Source organism: Gopherus evgoodei, chromosome 2 (genome assembly GCF_007399415.2).
Source record: "Gopherus evgoodei ecotype Sinaloan lineage chromosome 2, rGopEvg1_v1.p, whole genome shotgun sequence".
NCBI classification, from domain to species: domain Eukaryota; kingdom Metazoa; phylum Chordata; order Testudines; family Testudinidae; genus Gopherus; species Gopherus evgoodei.
This window is the reverse complement of record NC_044323.1, coordinates 213,120,928-213,143,586: the sequence shown is the minus strand read 5'-3', so window position 1 is coordinate 213,143,586 and position 22,659 is coordinate 213,120,928. Positions and strand designations below refer to the sequence as shown.

At 42.0% G+C, this 22,659-nt stretch overlaps 1 protein-coding gene across 4 annotated transcripts in view; it reads right to left on the bottom strand.

Annotated features, from left to right (window-relative positions):
* Positions 1-831: 831 nt before the first annotated feature.
* The window catches only part of GATA6 (GATA binding protein 6), a 29,086-nt gene continuing 7,258 nt past the window's right edge, over positions 832-22,659 (bottom strand). For all 4 annotated transcript variants that reach the window (XM_030552903.1, XM_030552906.1, XM_030552905.1 and 1 more), the window contains exons 3-7: positions 21,289-21,455; positions 17,277-17,402; positions 16,090-16,177; positions 15,895-16,001; positions 832-2,377 (exon numbers count right to left, since the gene is read on the bottom strand). In XM_030552903.1, the coding sequence (XP_030408763.1) occupies positions 2,210-2,377; positions 15,895-16,001; positions 16,090-16,177; positions 17,277-17,402; positions 21,289-21,455 (656 nt within the window). In that variant the 3' untranslated portion in view covers positions 832-2,209. The remainder of the gene's footprint in view (positions 2,378-15,894; positions 16,002-16,089; positions 16,178-17,276; positions 17,403-21,288; positions 21,456-22,659) is intronic.

Sequence of the window (22,659 nt, the reverse complement as noted above, 5' to 3'; positions counted from 1 at the left end):
TCCTACGAGACAGCCCTTTCTGCTTACTTAGAACTTGTATAGTGCTTTCACTATCAACTCATTGTACCAACATCAACTAATTCACTCATCAATCCTCACAGCATCCCTGTGAGCTAGGAAGAGAAACTTTATTAACCCCATTTTATGTGCCATGGAAAAACAGAGATGCAGATTTTCAGCTGGTGCAAACTAGCATAGCCTTCATTGATGTCAGTGGAGTTATGCCAATTCAGGCCAAATGAAAGTCTGGGCCAGCGGCTGAGAATTATCCAAGATTGTACAGCTTATTGATACCAGAGCTACGACTACCATTCAGGAGCTCCTGCTTCCCTGTCCCACACTACTGTTAATATTACTGGAAGTCATATGAAATAGTAGCTCTTTCTTTCATAAGCAATTTTTGGGCCCAGTCCTGTAGTCTTCATACCCCTGAAACTCCAGGTGACATCACTAGGATTTTTAAGTGTGCAAGGGAGAATCAGGCCACTTATGGAAAGAATGTCATCACTATCTTGAGATGTGATATAAGCAAGAGAGTAGTAATAAAAACTTGAGGAGGGGGGCAGGTGTTCAATCTTACACATTTGTCATCGGGTGTATCTCCCTGTTTTTATATGCTATTGGGTAATACAGTGATAGGAGCTATAGAAAAATTATATATTATATACATAAGATACAGAGAAAGAATGATTAGACAGTTAGATTAAACAGCTAAATATGAAGACATCATTGTGTTCTTCAAACACTGCAGCTGCGTCATACACATTTCTATAACTTTAAATACCACTAAATATTTTGTAACATACCAGTGTGAAACAAAGGAGAAGTCTCATTGTACAGAAAAAGAAATACCCTTTTATTTGTAAAGCACTGATGAAAGAACAACTTTCCAAATGACATCCCATTTAAAAAACAATGTAAACCAACCTAACTATGGGTCAGTCACACTATACAGATTGCATCCTAAATCTTAAAGATGCCTCAATATCTTATGGAGTATTTACATATGTATCAGTTAGGTAGTAACGTTTCATTGCAATTTGTATCTTTCCAGCACATACTTATTCAATGGCAAAACACCGGGGATGCGTTTGCTTTTCTGCACGAAACTTATGAGCAAATGGATAAGGGTGTTTTTCCTGAGAGAAGGTTTGTTCTTGAAAATTGTGTTTTAACAACTGGAATACAGAAAGTGGGATGTTTTTGCTGCAATAAAAAAACAAGCATAAGGATGCCTAGGTAACTTTTTTCTTTTAAATTATTACGTACCATTAAGTTAAAATGTTTACATTCATTCATTCATATAAAACTGTTGTTAAATTTATGCAAATGATTTAACACTGATTGCTGCAACGCAAATTGCACTCTTTTTTTTAAAAAATTATTTTATATATGGAAGAAAAATATCTGATTGCTACCCTGTTTACAAATTCTGACTGACTATATAGAGTTCAGTCACAAAATATGAACTTTCATAAACCTCAGTCACAGTGTACATTAAAAGTTATAACGCAAGTCTTGCAAAGTGAGTAAATATTTTAAAACAAAAGATCTCATTAACCGACTGGACCTTGAGAGACTTGTACCAAACATTGTGATTTCCTCCATGGGTGTACTTGAACTCTGATGCAGATAAATGACAGAGTAATGCAGGCATGCTGGATACAGACAGTGCTATCAAGAGAACTGCCCTGTGAGAGGGCATCAAAGGTTTAGTTCAAGATGTGTGCATTGGCACAAGTAATACACACATTAGCGCTTTCTTAAATTTATCTCACTATCCCTTATCATCAAATGCTTCCCTTATCTCCCTCCCAAAAGATGACTACACCAATCAAATTCTTTGGAGAGGTGAGAGAATGAAAATAAACATACAATCAAAAAGGCAGCATTGCTGGATTTCTTGAAGATGTATTTCTGGAACCTAACAAAAGCTCTAGGGTGCTCTTTTTGGCTGTATCCGTTTTACCCTGGGAGAGATTCATTTTCCCTGGTTTTTCTTGCATAGATGAGGAGCTGGATGCTAAGGCAGAATCTCTTTGGAAAAAACACCTCTATCATTAAGGCACAAAAACAACATCAGAGGAATGTTCTAGCCAGCACTCTCTCTGCTGCTCAGACTGCCTGATAAAACAGAACAAAACAAAAACAAGTGTGGACGTCTAAAGGCTGCAGCCCAGTGCAGGTATCCAGCTTCATCTTCTCTGAATCATGCTAAAGCTAGGGCACACCAGGAATCCTGTCTCACGGATGCTGTAACTTCAGCTGTGGAGGTCAGGCTGACTCCTGTATACAGCCCTTCTTGACCTGAATACTTGAGTGTGCTGCCTTCAGGGCTGGTGCTCTCTCCTTGGCCAGACATCACTGAAGAACCCGCCTGGAGAACAGGAAAAAAAAAATGTAAGTGTGCTTTAACTCAGACCTATCAATTAAACAAATCAGGAGTCTGGAGAGCTGAAAAGAATTTGCCTTTGTGAAAAATGGAGCCAAAGCTCCATGAAAGCCACTAGAAGTAAGTGTTCTATGTGCAATGCCTCTAAAGCCAAGAATGCTGCAGAAATGTTATTGTCCACTGGGTGCACCAGACTCCAAGCAGAGCCAGTTTGCAAGGGCTTTATATGAAGGATCAGGATTTGACCCTATTCTGCCACTCTTGTACCTCAAACCTTCTGATTGAAAAAAAAACCCCATCTGGACAACCAGCACATTCTCCCCAGTATATAATGGACCGTTCTGTTGGCATTATCCCACCTCGAAAGCTATCAGGATTTGGGAATATTACATGATTATCTTTCAAAAGATGGAAATAATCTACCAGAAAAAGGGAGAGCTGGACAAGCCGAAAGAAATGGAAATTAGTATGATTAGATTGTAATGTGCTAGTGCGTGGGTGTGCGTGTACCAGTGCCCCTTACTGGATGGAATCACAGGTCAAGATTTTCAAAAGTGGCTAGTGAATTTGGGTGCCTACATTTTTTGGTACCTAGCTTCAGACAACTTAAGTGGCCTGACTTTCACAAAGTGGGTTTTCAAAACTTTCTGAAAATCAGACTTGTTTTAGATGCCTCAGAAAGTGAGCACCCAAAAATAGACGTAGCCAAAATAATTAGTCACTTCTCAGTCTTGGCCAGAACCACTCAAATGTATGACATCATCCCCATACCCCTGACAGCTAACACAGATTCACTTTTATCTCAAGTGGCAGAGGCCTATGCTTTCAAACCAAGAGGGTCTTAGCTCCATCCTTGCTATTACCATAAAGTTTGGATTGGTTATGGTGAGCTTGAATCATGAAGTTCTCAGTGAGTATGGATTTGTTACACCTACTGCAACCTACAAAGATCTAAATCAGTGAGACAAACCACAGGGAAGGTTTGGTGGATGTGACTCTGAAATCTAATAATAGTCAGTCCATTTATTTTAACAGAGAAATGAAGAGTTGCAAAGATAAAAACAATCCACTTTTTCCATGCGGCCTAGGAGATCTGCTGAAAAGGAGAACTTCAGTGCCAGACAGAAAGAGGCAACATTTCACCTAATAAAGGAATGTTTAAGAGCTGAGTTCATGAGAAATTAACTCTTGGATAAATGACTTTAAAATCTTAATTTACTTGTAAATGGATACTTGTTGGACCAAATTCCTATAAAAGGGAATATCTGACAGTATGACTGCGGAAATAGCCTGCCCATTATTTAAGTGGAAAGTACATATATTTAATCCAATCATTTCACACAAAAGGAAAACCTCCCTCAGGCCCATCTCTCTGATCTTCACCTGGAGCGGCGCCAAACCAGCAGTTCTCATATATAAAAAGCAGAGACTAGCCTAAATGTTAATGGAAATCTGGACTTTTGTTCAAGTGCAGCTTCCCAAAATGCTTTGTGGGTCTTCATGGTGATAGGTGGCAAGATCCACCAGTAGAGACAAATTTGTCCCAGGTTAAATTTCTTTTTCCACTGAAAGAGGTATTTGTGGTCAGCTGATATTTTCTGCCTGTGGTAAACTGGGGGTCCAGTTTCCCCCTCAGCTGAGCTCATGAAAGTTAGTGAGGGGTCCATCAGTATAACCTGAAGAAGAATTGTCTCTGGAAGTACTTCAGAAAGTATCCATTAAAAAATAATTCAGAATATCTGACTCTGACCATCAACTAGTTATACAGGTAACACAAGAAAGTATGCTTATTGCTCCTGCCATCTTTATGTTTTATTTATTACATATTATAATGCTATTCAGTAAAACAAAATTGCATGACTGTTATAAATATTTATAGGGTGATATAAATGTTATCTGATCAAAAACAGTGCACTTCATGATGCAGCTTTATTGCTACTCCTGAAACTGAGTTCATTCTTAAAAGGTCCATTTACCCTGGCATCATTCAAACATTTCACAATGTTTTAGTTACATCAAAATCCCATGCCCCTCTGAAAAGACATTTTACAGATAATTTGCAGAGCTGATCAGACACCTGAAATTCTGTTCAGTGGAAAATTCCAACATTTCAAAATCAAAACAAAAAACTCCAAATTTTGAAATTTTCTGTGAACTGAAATTTTTTTTAAAGTCATTTCAGGTCAATCAAAATATTTCATTTTGATTAAATCAAAATGTTTCATTTTCTTTAAAAAAAACTGTAATATATGATCATTTTTTAAGCAAAACATCATTTCAGACCAATAAAGCTTCCATTTCAGATGTCAAAATTAAATGTTTGGACATTATTAACATGCTTCCTCACAATTCTTTTTCTAACCAAAATGTCATTGAAATTGACACATTCCCTCGAAAAGTTTCAACCTCAAAGAAACGCCATTTTCCGATGGAAAAAATGTTTTGTATGAAAATTTTCCATCAGCTCTAATAATTTGTTTGAATGCTGCACTTCGTTTTCACATAATAATAAATACCACATTGCAAATCCCACTGATTTCAATAGGACTTTTGGATATGCAAGGAATGAATGATAGCAACCATGGCTGCTCCTATCCTTTCTTCAATTGTTGTTGCAGTGTTGGGGTAGCCATGTTGCTACTAGGATATTAGAGAGACAAGGTGGCTGAGGGAAATAACCTTTTATTGGATCAAAATCTGTTGGTGAAAGAGACTAGCTTTTAAGCTTACACACCACTTACCTGAAGAAAAGTTCCATGAAAACTTGTCTCTCTCACCAACAGAAGTTGGTCCAATAAAAGATATTACCTCACCCACCTGGTCATTCTTACTTCAAGTCTCTTGTGGTAGCAGATAGCTTATGTTATTGGTTATGGGATATAACTAATTTGACTGAACCCAGTCAAAATCCATATTGTAATCTTTGTGAGTTTTGCTTAAGTAAAAAACTGAGTAAGTCTGGCAAGACTTGGATCAGAGAGCCTCAAGGGGGGGAGAGATAGCTCAGTGGGTTGAGTATTAGCCTGCTTAAACCCAGGGTTGTGAGCTCAATCCTTGAGGAGGCCACCCAGGGGCCTGGGACAAATCAGTACTTGGTCCTGCTAGTGAAGGCAGCAGGCTGGACTCAATGACCTTTCAAGGTCCCTTCCAGTACTAGGAGATTGGTATATCTCCACTTATTAACTTTCACCTGTAGGTTAGTAATTCAAATCCAGTTCTGTCATTAGCAATCAAAGTTTACTAACTGATGCCTGGTCAGTGGTCCATCTGAAAAAAGTTTGATGCTCTCACTCCAATTTGAAGTCAACATCACAAAAAGCAACCAGTCTAATTGGCCTCTTTGCTTATAATCTCAACAGAATGTTAAATGGCCTGGAGACTTAGCTAGCACAGGGTGGAAGCCCATTGCCCTGATAAATAAAGGACAAATAAGTTCAATATTTAAAAGACAGATAATGTTTTCCTTTGGCGGTGTGCTGTCACATCCATGGATGTCTCCTCTCCTCCCCCAGGACTTTCCATTTATTTGTCCTCCTCTAATGGTCTTAGAGCAGCCTACCTTTTGGGAAGAGGCTTTTATATCTGTAATATATAACATAGGTTCATTTTAACCAGAAAGACATTTTAAAAATACATTGACCCTCCCTGGGAGGAGAGTTTAAACTACAGGAAAACAATATTTTCAAATTTGAACACGTTTGCAAAGACTGTGTACCCTTAGAAATTAGTGTGACAGGTTCCCATTCACCTATCCTGATGCTATTATTCCTTCGGGGGTAAACAACCTCACCTGCTTTTTCCTTGTCTGGAAAAAGTAATTCACTCTTTCCCTGATTCAATTCTACAAGGGTGGAGCAGAGAGATCTGTTTTGTGTTCCCATTTGTGGCTTATCTGTTAACGCTCCCTCAGATACCGAGAATGCGGAGGCACTTCCGGCTTGAAGGCTGCATATCAGTGCCTGGCCCAGACTGGGTCCAGCTCCTAAAATGAGCCAGCACAAAGTGGGGGAGGAGAAAAGATGTGTGAGGAGGGGGATGGGCAGGGCAGTTTAGTTTAAAAACCACTTCTAGTTAATGGAATGACAAATTCAATTGGAGAGTTCCCAAAATGAGACATGGAAAATAATCTTTAGCCGGTGAAATGGCCATGACTGAATCATTAGGTTACACAGGTCTGCTCATGATTAAACATCTCTGCTATTAGTCCCCTAACTTCCACAAAGAAAATGTATTATTGTGAATTATTTGAACCCATTTCTTTGCTGGTGTAGATGGACATAGCCAGTGCAATTGAAATCAATGGTGCTATCCAATTCACGCCAACTGAGGAGCTGGCCCATATGAATAAATGTAACAGTTTGAACTTGTATTGCTGTAGGCTTGATGATAATATTGATAATCAACTGAACTGCAACTTCTTGAAGAAAATTGCATGAAGTTTGTTAGGAAGAACTGGGCAGCTTTCTGAAGCATAGTCTTGCCTTACAAATAGAAAATGCCAACCAGATTGGAATCTCCAGGGATTTTTGAAGAGCCCAATCCGTTTCCCATTCACATTGATGGGAGTTTGCCATTGACTTCAAAGGAACCAGGATCAGGCCCCAAAACATGTTCTCTGGATCCAGGCCTGAGTTGAGGATTCCATAATCAGAGAGAAGCCACAGGTAAGATTCATAAGGGGGACTAAATTCCCCAGCTGCCTACATTTCCCACTGGTAACGTTCTCTAGGGTCTAACTTCTGCAGGTGGGCATGCACAGAGCCACCTCATTCCTGACCACACCGAGCAGCTCAGCTCTGTGCCTAACTCACACCTACGCTCCAGCAGCCATCTACTTATCTGACTGCAGGGCTTGATCTGGTAGACATGCTCAGAGGCCATCTTAGAGCTCATGCACCAGATTGGACCCCATAGACAACACACATGGAGGTGCCACCACACTTATACTGAAGGATCCAGTGTCAGAGGCAGTGACGGCTCCAGGCACCAGCATGCCAAGAGTGTGCCTGGGGCGGCAAGCCACGGGGGACACTCTGCCGGTCGCTGTGAGGGCAGCAGGCAGGTGCCTTCGGCAGCATGCCTGTGGAGGGTCCGCTGGTCCCGTGGCTTTGGCGGACCTCCCGCAGACGTGCCGCCGAATCTGCAGGACCAGGGACCTCCCGCAGGCAAGCCGCCGAAGGCAGCCTGCCTGCTGTGCTTGGGGCGGCAAAATACCTAGAGCTGCCCCTGGTCAGAGGACTCACCCAGAATGTGGGAGACTGGGTTCAAATGCCCCCACTGCCTGATGTAGACCAGGGATTTGAAACCAGGTCTTTCATCTCCTATATGAATGCCCTAACCATTGGGCTATGAGGTATTCCGTTGAAGCTGTTTCCTTGAGTATAAAATAACGAAGTATTCTTTGGGCTAGCAGGAGAAAGATTGACTCCATAAACCATAGGTTTTCAAACTGTGGGGTTGTGACCCCAGGGTGGGAGCATGATGAGTTTATCAGGAGGATGAGAGTGCCCTGGGGTTGAGGGGGGTGAGTAAAGGCTGGTCCCCGGAATCCAGCATCTTCCTGTGGATTGAGCTTCCTGAGGATTGCTCCCCCATCCTCCAGGGCATTCTGGGCGGTCTCAGGTCTGACACTCTGCACAGCACAGCTGTGAGTGTGGGGGAGGGGAATTGCAAGGGGAGGGCTCTCCTGGGAAAGCAGGGGTCAGGGCATGAGGATATGGGGTCTCTATTAGGGGGTGACAGGCCAGGCAGGGAGGAACTGCTCTGGGGGAGCAGGGCCTAGGTAGGGAGGTGGTAGCACTGCCAGGTGGAGATGGGAGACCAGGGAGTTCTGCTGCTGCCATGGAGAGCAGGGCTAGGCAGGGCTGGTGCCTGAGGTTGGATCTGCTGCCCACTGAAGGACCAGGCACTAGAATCCCCTCATACCCAGTGGCTCTGGTCTCCCGCACACCCTATGGGGCTTAGAAGCTACTTCTAGGTTAAGTAGCCCTTGCCCAGAATTGACCCCAGTGGATCCATCCTTTCCCCACAGGTCCCTCCCCTTGGCCCTAGCAGGGGAGGCACCCTGGAGCTCACTAGTCACATGGGGATTTCCCCCTCTCCCCGACCTCCTGGGTGTCTCTGAACTCAGCACTATCCAAGTTGTCCCCTTTGGGCCTTTCCCCTGTACCGAGGTGAGTGTGCATGGGGCATGAATCTCCAAAGGTCGGTGCAGCAAAAAAATATGGGAACTTTGCCATAGATCAAGGAGGTAAGAGGCCTGGGGTCAAATCCCTGCTTCACATCGGGCAGGGATCTGAAACCAGGTCTTCCACATCCTGACCATGTGCTCTAACCACTGGAGACAGAGTTGACCTGCCTTAGGGCACCTCACTCACTCAGAGGGGTAGTGCTTAGGTGACTCCCTGTCCTTGGTGTTTCCTACTGGCTAGCTTACATAGCTCTCTACCCAGCGAGCTGGCTTTTATGAATCCCTTTTTTATGCACCTAACTCTCCCCATGTCTTGCATAGGAAGCCTGGGCACCTAATTCAGAGTAGAGAATTCCACTTGGCAGCAGGATACCTAAACGTTGGGCACTGCAACGCTCAGTCTAAGTTACCCATGTGAATTCCACACCATGTGTCTGTCTTTGGGGACAAATTCAGAGCAGCCATGGCACAGAGCGAGAGAGAGACTCTGTCCAAGAGGCAGAAACTGAAGAGAGTCAGGCTGGAAGAGTTGGAGAAGGAAGATCAAGGAATTTGAAGTGGCAGGGTGGGATCCCAAAGTTGTAGTGAATCCTCTGCCTAACTGGCATTGTGCTTACAGTTCTCCCCCACAATATAAGCCACAGACAGACACCATTATATATATATTTTTACACTAAAGCCTAAAAATCTGCTGCCAATTTTATCTTGTGAGGTAACCTTGCCTGCTAAGAGAGGCAGAACTCCTTTCCTGCTCCCACTTGTTCCAGAGGGAAGTGACCTCTGTAACTATTAATACTGGCCCGGAAACCCATAGCGGATTAGTAACCCCATGCACAAACTCAGCTGTGAGGGCCAAAATACCAGGGGACAGAGTCAAGCTTTCACCCACTCCCTGCCTCTTTCAATCCACTTCCTACCAATCTGCATTGTGGTGATGGAGAGAATACTCGACATGCAGTCTATTAGCTCCCCCAATGATGGCAGTGGTGATGCAAAGAGGCTATGGAGGAGATTTGGGGGTGGAGGAGCAGGGATTAACTAAGAGCCATGAGCTGCCCTTTAGTTAATACGGTGCTTTAAAGATCTAAAGTGCTATATCAATTCTAGGTGTTACTGGTTTATGGCTGGAGATATAATAAGCCAGTTGGTACTGATAAATGATGTGCGTCCTGTTGTGTTACCGGGGCTTTGCTCAGCTTCAGTGATAACCGTTATTTATTCAAAGCACGCTTACAAAAGTTCTTTGTTACACGAAACCTGATTTTGTAAAGATTGGGGGTTCCCTTAATTTTCTAATCTCAGTGTCCCGCCTGTGAGTCCGCCTATCCACAGCACTTCCTCTGAATAGTCTTCTTCTGAATACTATATTGTTTCCTTTCCTGCTGTAATCTTGTCTTAATAATGATTGACTTAAAAATAAGCATGAATATAACAACAACGGAATTCTGTTGATTCATTGACATTACCACTATGTAAAATTATATTTTTAATGCTGATGTAATTAATCCTTTTGCTTATACTACAAATGTGTAAGTTTACATTTATTCTAATCTCTCCTTTATATTATACCAACATAAATCTATGGTTAATGTGTCATTAATTTCCAAAAGAAAGCCAATATTTTAGCCTGGCAAGACTGCTGTCCATGTTATTGTCACTCTAAGGACCCAATCCTGAAGTCCTTCTAAAAGCAAAATTCCAAGTGAAATCAATGGGAGATTTTCCTTCACAAGGACTGCAGGATAAGGCCCTACATTAGACTATCACAATATTTATTTTTACGGCCCTTCTGAGAAAACTTTGTTCATTTCCACTCATTAATAAACAAAATCAACCAAACAAAAATGTCCCTAAGATTTGAAATTGCAGTGTTGTGTACAGTTTTTGCTGCACAGGCTCATAAAACTGCACTGTTTTCAAAGTAGCAGCCGTGTTAGTCTGTATCCACAAAAAGAACAGAAGTACTTGTGGCACCTTAGAGACTAACGAATTTATCATATCTACACAAAAACACACCCACTCAGTTACCAGATAAACAGGAATGATTTCTTCAGTTCCAGTATATTGCTTGGGCTGTATGAGTGTAAGTGAGCACAATAACTGACCGGCTATGCTTAAAATTTATCATAACCAGGATAACAATAGACAAAGGACTGGGTCAGTCTCTGTCCACCTATGATGTGGGCTGAACTTCAAAAGAGTGGAAGTGTTGTCCAGGAGCATAAGCTGCAACAAAATGTAGAGCACTGTCATGGTCCCCGTGAAAGTAAGCCCAGTTGCTCCTCATGGACACTGGACGCACAAAGTACTGGCATGCTGCAGAAAGGTGATCATATCTGTTCCACAAGGGAGCATAAGTAGGCAGAAAAGGCTACCCTGCATGGTCTCTACTGGCCCAAAGTAAAAAAACAGATGTAAAGGACACTTCTAGACATGTTCCAGGCTGCTTTACAAGGTACCATTTGTGGTGCACATTGGCTCCCACTGGGACATCAAGATTCCTGGTCATTGCACAGGTGGCAGAGGGAGAAGTGGGGCCCTGCCTGCTGTGCTCTGATGTGTATTTACATCATCCAGACAACTTGCTATATGAGTGTGCCACATGTCATGCCCAAGACACAATGGCCATAGCAATCCCAAGGCCAGGTGAAAATAAGGAGTTGGGCAGCAGTGCTGTAGTGGCTCCTCTTGCCACAGAGTTCAGGGCCTCTTTCCGCTCTTATATGGGCCCAGTGCTTTTCTGAAGGGAGAATTCATTGTTGCTATGTCCTCACTGACATCAGCTCTGGCTCATGGAGACTCCATCTATTGCCATAAAGAGCAGATTTTGTAACAGTCCTTACACTGTTTTTTGTCCTAATGGGGTAATGGAGTACTGCTGGCAACCATGTCTACTGCAGCCTCTGCACATCTACAGAAGGGTGTGGACTGGGGCACTATGCCTTTTATATTTGTTTATTTCAGCATATTGTTGTGTGCAGTTTTCTCCTCTGTGCACCTAAGGGGGGTAATCAGTGGGATGACGTGTCTCAAGATATAGAGGCAGTCTGCTTTGAAAGTTTAAAATATTCTTTTATGAGGATATAAAGCAATTACATATAACCTGTAAATGGTTATGTTCCATATTAACACTGGAGAAAACCCAGTACTTATACACCTCAGAAAGACAGAAATGGGCCCAAACTAAAATTCCTAGATCCAGATGTGAATTTTGCAAAGAGCCCCCATCTTTATAACAGATAATCCCAAAAGCTCAGATGCAAACACTTCCAAACATTGGGATGTACTAAGTCTGGAGCTGGATCCAAATATTGTAATTCATGCCCATTACTATTAATCAATCATATCTTTTAATTTTTTTAACTTCTTCAACTGGGGCATAAAATCAACATTTAAGCCTTTATCTTTCCTCAAGGCTGGCAGCCAGTAAAATTCCCTGTATGAAATGTGCAGTTTCAAAGCTGCTTGGTTGAGTAACTGCCTTACCCCCACCCCCGCCCCAGCCCCATTATTTTACTTTTAAAGGAAATGGAAAAGGTAGGGCTGAAAATGAATGTTGCTGACACAAATTCTGCTGAATTTCATTTCCATTAGATTTCCACATTGCTAGGAACTCTTTTGGCAGCCTCGCAAAAGCATAACAAATGACTTTTATACCAGCAAAGGAATTCATTTTCTCTAAATGATTCATTTAGCAATAACATTTCTATGAATTTCAGACAATAGTTTTTAAAACTTCATCTATTTTTCCCTAACGTATTTTGGTTCTTTTTTTGTCAATTTAGCATTTTTCTACTCCTCAAAGAATAAGAATTAGGGCCATTAAAAAAGTGTCAGTACAGTGAGCTACATGGAATGAGTTTGTTAGAATATATAGTTCATTATAATTCCTCGTGAACAAGCGTCCACAGTACAAAAACACCAAAAGCACAGTTGGCCCTAAATGCAGTGCCAGGTTTACAATGGCTTCAGTGGCTCCATGGAGCCAGGCCCATGCTGAGAAGGGGCTCTGGCCTGCTTCGCTTGCACTGCACCCCGAGACCCTGCTGGCTCCCCCTGCCCACCACTTGCTCCTCTTGGCCTGCCTGCTAGCTGGTCAAGGGCTCCTCTCCACCCCCTGGCCCCACCCCGTGCTCCTCTCAGCCCCCTGGCTGGATCCCAGTGCACCTCTGGCTCTGGGCAGTCTCTGCTTCCTACCACCTGCGGAGCCCCACCTGTCTCCCCGAAGCTGAGCCGCCTGAAACTGGTGCAGAAGCCTGGCCAGTCTCAGGAAGGTATGGCAGAGACAGTGCGGAGGGCTTTGCTGGGCCCCTCCAGGGCAGGCCCTGGCCTGGCTGATCATGCCACTCTCGAGGAGCCGGAGCGATTCCCGGCCCTGGGACTGGCCCTGGCTGCGCTACCGGCTCAACCCAGCAGACACAGTTGCCTCCCAGCAGGGCTGGTGAGTCCAGCTGGGAGGCAAGGTGTGAGGGAGTGGGTCTGTGGGAAGTGTAGGGGGTGCTGGGCTGTGAAGGGGCAGGGAATATCTGTGTGTTGGGGCACTAGAGATTGGGGGTTCTGTTTGGGTGGTGCTGGGCAGTTGTGGTGGGTCTGTGGGCAGAGTGCTGTGCATTTGTGAGTGGCTCTGGAAGGGCGCTGAGAATAGTGGGACCGGGGCCTCTGGCCATAGGGAGTCGGGGCGTGTTGGGCGGGTGTGTATGTGTGTGGTGTGGCATGGAACTGTCCTCGAGGGGAAGGGGCATGCTGGCAGCACAGAGCCGGGCAGGCTAGTGTGCATCTAGCACCTACCAGTTTGTAAATAGTGCCCTCGCATTGAGCGGAGCAAGGCTGCTCCTGCCATGTCATGCCCCCTGGCTGGCCCCTTGCTCCGGAGACTGATCTCCCTGTGCCATGCTTCATTGCCTCCATGGGGGCCCACAAATATGTTTGGCGCCGGGACCACAAAAGGTTAATCCGGCCCTGCCTAAATGACAACATTTTTGCTAGAAAAGCCAAGGACTAAATAGGCATGGAGTCATCCCTATGACCAGTTCCTCCAGCCGATGCACATAGACAGGGTTGGCTTTAGGAAGTGCAGGGCCCAATTCGAACATTTTCGACGGGGCCCCAGCAGGGATGACTAAAAAAAAACACATGTAAAAAAACACGTGGGGCTTGTACTCGCCGGGCGGTGCTCCGAGTCTTCGGCAGCACTTCGGCGGCGGGTTCTTCACTCGCTCCAGGTCTTTGGCGGCACTGAAAGACCCCGCCACCGAAGTGCCGCCAAAGACTCAAAGCAAGCGAAGGACCTGCCGCCAAAGTGCCACTGAAGCCCCGGAGCGCCGCCCGGTGAGTAAAAATTAAAAAGGCACCTCCAACCAGGGAAGAGATTCTCACTGGGCACGGGGCTCTTTCAGGCGCAGGGCCCAATTCGGGGGAATTGGTGGAATAGGCCTAAAGCCGGCCCTGCACATAGATCAGCAGGGGAAAGCTTGTACTGCTAATGTCTGGGCTGTACCTGTCTGATAATAAACAGAGAATGGCCATCAATCCATCAGCTCTAAATTCTCATAAAAAAAATATCAGAATGGATAGAGAGGAGAAAGAGGTTTGGCATTAATATAAAATGTTTTTACATCTGACCAGATTTAGGTTCCATTGCTCTGCGATGCTGAATGCCCTTAATTCCCATTGCCTTCAAAGGGTCCTGAGCATGTTCAGCAACTCCCCTGATTCAGACCCAGAGACTGAGCTTACTTCCATTAAAGTCAATTGTGAAGCTCCCCATGACTTCAGTGACAGCAGGATCAAGCCTTAAAGACCATGACCTTCTGCTTGCACCTTCTTGCCTCTCCTGTTCCTTTCACATGTTAATTATTGACTGCCTATAGCAAACAAGATTATAAGATCAAATGAGTGGACATGGGTATAATAGTACAGGCCATTATTCCAACTGCTTCACAGATACAATTCTTATAATGTGCATTCATGGTTCAAAATAGACAAATGGGAGGTTTAGAACTCATCCAATGCCCACTGAAATTAGTGATGAATTTAGAACTAAGTGCTTATTTTTATTAAATGTTTGAGAGGGGAAGGGCAGAGAGGGAGCGTGAAACCCAATCATCTTCTATTTTAGACCAATGTTTTACTTTCAAATTTCCCTTCCTTGAATGTATTTTATTTATTGTTTGAACTCTCTGAATTCTTTCATGTCAAATACAGCCTTTTAATAATATTGCTTGATGGCATCAGATACAAAAGTCCAGCATCTCTGAGCAATATTGTTGTAAATAAAAGTCCACAAACAACAAAACTTGTTTTTGTTTTGTTTTGTTTTGTTTACAGTGAAACTGCATATTTCAGGAAAGAAACCACGGGAAGGAATTTGGATTGGGAAACATACCAAAAAATAATTATGATAAATAAGTTTCTTTTCACTAATAAAGGAACAGTAAAAGCCATGCTAAGGGTATCTTTTAAAATAAATGATAAAGTAAATGAAGAATACAGAAGACTTCGGGGGGGTAGGTGTAGATAAATAAAAGAGGTTATGAATTAACTTTGCAACTTTACTATAGTATGTATTATCCCAAATGCTGATCTGAGGGGTGGTAAGAAGGTGTGGTGTGTAGATGAAAATAAGAGTTTGAAATAAACAAGATATTGTTCAGTGGACCTCCTGGGCTCAGTCCTGTGAAGTGCTGAACAACCTCCACTCCCAGTGGGAATCTTTCCATTGATTTCCATGGGCTTTGGATCAGGTCCTAAGTGCACATCTCAATTCATCCTGTCTGCATACAGACCGCAAGACTGAGTTTTGTTGCTGTTAGTGGGAGTTTAAAATTATGCTTGGAGGAGGGAGTTCTGTGTGCGTAATGCATGCACAGGTTTTTAAAAAACTTTTGAAAAAGATGAGATGGGTGGTGCCTTGAATTATACACGCACGCTGGCCAGCATTCAAGGAATTTGTGTTATGTGCACTAATGTTATTGATGTTTCACTATGCCGTGCATTGCTATTATATCTAAAAAAAAATGATTTTAAGATAAAACAATTTAAACTCTTCAAAACAAAACGTTTTTGTTTAAGCATCGGTTGATTTAATCATAAAATTTATATAGATCTTAATTAAAAGGTCTGTAAAGTACTTCAGCTTGCCGTTTTGTTTACATTTATATGTAATTTCCTCAGAAATTCTTGCTCCTGTATCAGCTAACAAAACTGAAAAGTTTGTTTAGATTATTGTACTGCTAGATAAGATAAAAGCTGAGATAACATACTATACAGTGATCAGCTTGCTTACAAATAAAGATACTATTTTATCACTTACCCCCGAGGCTGCAGTTTGTGTGCTAGGGGAAGCATTTTTACTACAATCATCTGAATTAGTAGAAGACGTGGACGTTGGAGTCATAGGAACTGCGTTATTATTGTTACCTGCAACAGAAGTAACTGTGATTATAAACAAATATTTTCCAGTATGACAAAATGCTTACATCCAAATATCCTATCTTACAATATTTACCAGAACACGTCTTTGACTTATTTATGTTCTTTGGTTTTCGCTTTCTAGTTTGAATTCCTTCTTTTTTCATGGCAAGAGGCCGAGGAACCTGGGGGTGAGAATCAGCACAGATCATAAAGATTTGCATGTACAACACTCAGCAGAAATTTTACCATAAGATCAAATGGTGCTACCAACTAAATCAATTGAAGTCAACTATTTTAAAGCATTTTTATGATTATACTGACTCTACTCTCCAAAAAAATAACTATTTTTTCCAGTGTTCTAGCCATGATTCCAAAAAGCCTGAAGTTTTTACTTAGGGAAAACTCTCAAGCCGGAGATTTTCCTAGGTAAGGACAACAGGACTGGATCCTATGGATTTAGAGGCTGATACTGGAAAACAGATACACATGAAGGGCCCAATCCTGTTCCTATTGACTCCAATTGTGCATGAACAGGCCTTGACCTAAGTGCTTGTAGGATGGGTCTTTAAAACATAATATATATTCTTTTCAAGTATTTATCCATGTGAACTAATGCATCATATTCAAGCTTATCTTTACACCAAGAAAATGCATAAATAGCTACTTTGAAGTCTGAGTTATTAAAGGCACAATTAACATACCTTTTAAACAGAAAATATGTATTCAAAATTAGTATCACTTACCTAATTAAAAAAAGCTTTGGAAAATATAATCAATTCATGTAAGTGATGTGATTATAATGTTTTATAACCATCACTTAATTTCTTTTTTTTAAATGCTGAACAAAGTATTGATACAGTCTAAAACCCCAATCCTTCAAACACTTATACCTGTGTATAACTTTACTCATAAGATTTCCCAGAGTCTAGCGCTAAATGGATTCTATTATATTCACAGTATAGTTATTTTCTTACATTATTTTTCTACATTTGCTGAAAAAGTATAACCAACAATTTACTAACAAATGACATTCTGAATCAATTTGATCTTATTCTTCAATTTAACAAACATTTACAGAATTTTTACGATCGCCTCATTTAGGCTCTGATCCTGCAACATTAAAGTCGAAGGGAGTTTTGCCAGTGACTTCAACGAGCGTAGACTCAAGGCCGTGGAGCCTGCTCCTGTTAGCGCTCAGCACACTGAAGTCAGTGGATGTTCCATATGAGGATTGGGCTCTTACTAAACAGGAATTAAACGTGGACTGAAATAGCTGCCTACCCCGTGAAGTTTCATATAAAGACCACAGGCATTGCATACTGGCTCGCCCTCTGCATTCCTACGCCACAGGGTTGTGGTTGTGGTGTGACAGTTGGCACAAGACAAACCAAGCCGTCTCGATGAAGGCTAGAGGGAAACACAAGTAAACAAAAAAAATAAACAAACAAATACAAACAAATGTGCTTTGCCGCTTAACAGCTGCAGAGGAATAGACTGGTAACTGGCTTACCAAAAGCTATGTGTAATACAAAGTCAATATCATAACATTTAGCTTCTATAAGCTGCTTCACAACCTAATCTAATTAAGTCCTCCACCCACCCCAAAAATGTGGGTATGATTACCCTCATTTTACAAACAAGGAAACTTATGCAAACTTATGCAAAAATGTGATTTTTCCAATTCTGGAGAGGCAAAATTAGAACTCAGGAGTTTCTGATCACCAATTGTGTGTTCAGACCACGGGATCTCATCACCTCCTCTGATAAGTTGGATATGAAAGGCAGCTGCAAAGTTTTTCAACAGATTTCCATCAAAATGAAAACTGCGCAGTGCACATAAGTCTCTTCCATGGAGCTCTCCCTTTTCATAATGTGCTACTGTAAAGTAATGGTTTTGACACAGCACTTTGTGTTGCCTTAAATTGCCTCCTTTTTAGCATTGCCTTAAATTGGTTTGAGAAACATCAGCTTCTTTTAATGACCTTCCTACATCAGCAGTGAAAAATGAACATTCCAGTATGGCAGGGATTCTGTTTAAAGCAAAAAGACAGCTCAATTTTCACAAGCTGAACTTCACCTGAAGGGCTGACAGCTGCAAACTTTTGTTTTGACATGGAAAAGGAATATGGAACAGATATCAAAGGGACTTAATATGTACAACAAACAGTGTCATTTTTGTAAAAACATATTTATCACCAAATGAAAAACAACATACTTCAGGAACATGCTTTACAGAACCCTGCTCATTCTCTGTGTGTGAATGTTCTAGGAAGTCAGTAAATTGGTGTGTGACAGCAAGGTCCATATTATAAACAAGCCATTTATGACACTCTTCAGTGGAGTTTGGAGCCAAGATGAAGCAACCTTATATCAGAAATAACCATATAACAAAGAGCTTTATGACTGCAGACTATATATCATAAGAGAAGCCAGTCCTCATAAACATGTGAAATGAAGGTGAATGGGTTATAAAAGTTCCTGTAACAAGCGCTCTCTTTCACATTCATCACAAGCAAGGAATTCAAGCTACATCATAAATCTGTTATTTTACAAAGTATTGCAATGTCCAAAAATCAGGGACTACCTATGTTTGCAGGCTGAAAAGATTCACATAGAACAGTCAGTTTCAATGCACTGCATTCAGCCCATCATGACCATAAAGAAAGATTCCACAACAAGAACTAATTTATTGGGCATACGCCCTTTCCATTTGTATCATTCACTGTTTGTTTGCTCAAAATATCTGGAGACCTTTGACACCACACCTGCCAGACAGAAATCAAAAAATAATGTTTTCAGAATGATAAGTATTTTTCAGGTCTCTTGAATTCTATCCAGTTGTGTCACTAAGTAGTGAGGTGTAACTTTACATCACAGTTGTAAAGAGAATTATAAATTAAATATAATTGCTTTGACTGTGAACTTTGAATCTAAAAGTCATTACCGGTTGCATACTGAAGATAATCAACAAGCTCTGGTTTCAGCCTGTACCAATTTAAGGCAACATAGAAAATACTGTAGCAAATAATTAGTACTGAAACAGAAATGGTCATATTAATTAATAAAAGAAAATGAAAGACACACACTGCTTCCAAATTGTGCTTACCTTCCTAAAGCAAAACTACTATTGAAATCAACAGAGTTTTGTGTGTGTGTGTGTGTGTGTGTGTGTAACAGAATTTGGCCCCAATGAATATGCTGCATTTTCTAAAATTTACATAGTTGGATCTTATTACAATTTTTTTGTTTTTCTTTTATTTTTGTTTGCATGAAAATTGGCATAGGTCTCAATATATTTTATATTCTCTGGTTTCTATCATTTTCTGCATCACTGTTGTAGTGAAATCTAATTTATCTAAAAAACTATTTAACTTTCAAAAAGCTTTGGCACTAAAACGAATAAAATCTTGGCTTTCCTGCTGCAGGAGTTTTACCACTGACTTCAGTAACAGTAGGACAAGGACGAAAACATGTTTATCATCTTTCAAACCATTTTTTGTTATATACTTCCAAATATATTATAGACTCATAGACTCATAGAGTCTATAATATATTTGGAAGTATATAACAAAAAATATATATTCATTTGGGTGTCTTTATTTGGAATAGATTATGACTATATTTTTCATTGAACACTGTAAAATGTTTGTTTCATTGAGGTGTCAGATTGAAATTGCTGCAATTTACTGTTTTCTATACACACACACGAAAACCAGGAATACCATGAACCAGATCCTCAGCTTGGGTATATCTGGTTCCATGGCCTTAAAGTTAGGAAAGCTACTCTGAAACCTGAAAGCTATGATTGTTTACAGCAGCTGAGGATCTGACCTCATGTTCTGCATTTGTTCCTGCTAATTAGCCTTACTTAATGAAATTTGCTAAATAACCAGTTAAGAAATTGAGCATCCAACAGTAATTAACTTTAGGTTTTAATGAATTCTTTGGCTCAAGGCACTTCATCAGATGAATGTTGATATGATGAAGAAAATGTGGCTTTTAAAACTTGTCAAGTGTTTTTTTTCCCAGTTACAGAAAATGTTGTAGAGGATGGTGATAGAATTGTTGTTTAACAAAGAATGGCATGTCTTTTTATACAGTAGAAATATGAAGGAACTGCAACAGCTGGGGGTGATGGAAGGGGTCTTGAACCTTGATCAGTTTGTCACACCGAAGACACCGGGGTCCAAGCACCAGTTTGGATTCGGTCAACATCACTCATTATAACTATCCCACTAATGGCAATTATCAAAAGGAGAATTCTCTTTCTTTACTGTCCTCAATCCAGATTTATTAAAGACAGTCTGAGTGCCCTCTTGTTCCATTTTCTCCTTCTCTCTTCAGTACCAGTGCCGAATTATAAACTGGGGTTCTGGTCTGTAGTGTTTGTTTCTCTGGGGTTTTCAATGTGCATTTTTGACAAATAATGGTTCATTTTTAGCAGGAAAACAAAAAAAACAAAGGTTTTTATCTTGTTTAAGCAATTGGTTTTCCTTTAATTATATAAACAAAAATCCCCTAGATCCAGAGAAACGAGCTTTTCACAGACAAGGTACGTCTTTGGGAATTTCTAGCTCCCTGGACAAACAATTTTCAACATTGCAAAAAACTGAAACCTCTGATATTTTCAGTGTGTATTTTTTAAAATCTATGTTGCTTCGAGGGGGGTTTATCAATTTAAAAAAAACACCCGAAGGGTGACCTCTTATTTCCCCAGTTTATGCTCCAACATAATTATGACCTAAAGATGAGCCAGGCAGCAATGCTGGACAGAAGCACCACAAGGACAGCAAGAAGGCTGCATAAGGGGAACCTAGGTTACAACACAACGGGCTAAAGCTAACACATTTTTTCACAGGTTAGCCTGCAACTTCACTCAGTTAAAGGGGCTTTTCCTCTGTGTTGAACTAATTTTCTGCCTGCCAGGACAGGGTCACCCTGAGCCTGAGCCTACAAGGTGCTGAAGCACAGGGGACTCCCACTGGCTCCAGTGAAAGCTGTGGGCACTGAAGGCCTGTCCCTGCATGGTTAGGTCAATGAGAGTTTTGCTATGGACTTCAGTGGGAACAGGCCTAAGCCCTAGGTTCATGGCAGGATCAAGGACTGTGTGAGTGGGCAGAGGGAGCTAAAGGGCAAATAGTTGGAGCTAGGACTGCAGGCTCAAGCCCTAGGAACAGTTGTCGGTATTTGAAGGCCTATGAAGTCAGCAGCCGTTCACACTCAAAAGGTGTGACTCCGGTTTTGGGGGAGGGAGGGCTGGAATGTGGAACGAGGCGCTCACTCACTCACTCACCACTCTCTTCTGGGGTTTGATGAGGGGCCTGCTTAGGCCGTTCATTTTGGTGTACAGCCCGCAGGCGTTGCACAGATAGTTGCCGGTGCCGTCCCTTCTCCACAGAGGGGTCTGAATGGAGCCGCAGTTCACACATTCCCGGCTCTCGGACAGATCTTCCAGCAGGTCTAGGAGGGGACACAGTCAAAGGAAGGCGAGTTAACAATACAACCATCCCCCGCTGTGCTGTCAGACGGGGGGGGGGGGGAGCGGGCTTAGGAGCCGCAGAAATCAGGGGGCAGAGATTGCTCGCTCTGCGGGACTGGCTCGGGGCATTGCGCAACAAGACGGCAGCAGGAAACTTGCCCAGCCCCAGCGGGCTTTGCCCTCCGCTTCCTCCCTTTGACTCATCCTCATCAGAGCCATTTTAAAGTGAAGTCGTGCAAAGCCGTGAGATACCGCACCCCAACCTGCTTCGTCATTTGCTCTTCGGAGCCTAGCACAGGCTCAGGTCACGGCTCTCCTGGCGCAGCAAAATGCGCCTTTGGCAGACGAACTAAAGTGACCCATTTACCATCTGTCCCCGGAGGCTTGCTCGCGATCTTAAAGCCCCAGGCCAGGCTGAACTCCCCAGTTTCCAGCCCTTAGCTCCTCCGGTCATAACACAGCGCAGGGACACTACTCTGAATCTCTCACCATTTCGGTCAGCGCTGTCCTCTGCAGCTGTTTAAAGCATCGCCTGATAATGTTTTTAATGAACAGGGGCCTTGATACAAATGTTCCTCTCGTGAGAGAGCGTGACAAAAACTCTACACAGAGAGAGACCGAAGAACAACGTTTTAATTCCTAGTTAAAAAAATAGTGTTAAACCACAAAGTGGGATTTTTTTTCCCCTACGGCCCGATCCTTCTCACGTTGATCGCAACAAGAATTTTGCCATGGTGAAAACCGCAGGACAGGACTGCTGGATCAGTTAAAAATCCAATCGCGTATATTTGAAACTGAAAATCACATACTGCGATATTTACCAATTTTCGTTTAGTCTGGCAGACTTATTTGGATTTCAGAATTTTACTAACTTTTTGTATGCCTATATTAAACAGAATCTATTTTCAATCAGAATTGCTCGCGGTATTTATTTAAATTATTTATTTATAGTATAGAAAGAAGCAATAAATTAAAAGGCATTTACACCAGGCAGAGATATCTCTACTCAGAATAACTATGGAGCGGGTGTTCAAAACTATTATGTTCGTTGCCAAAATATCCACCTTTCAAAGTCCACGTGGGAGTCTAAGTGTAATCGTAGTAAATTAGAAGTGAAGTTATTTTTGTCAAATAATTCTCAGTCACGACTGAGCAAAAATGTTTGATCGTTTTAGATTCTTCCTG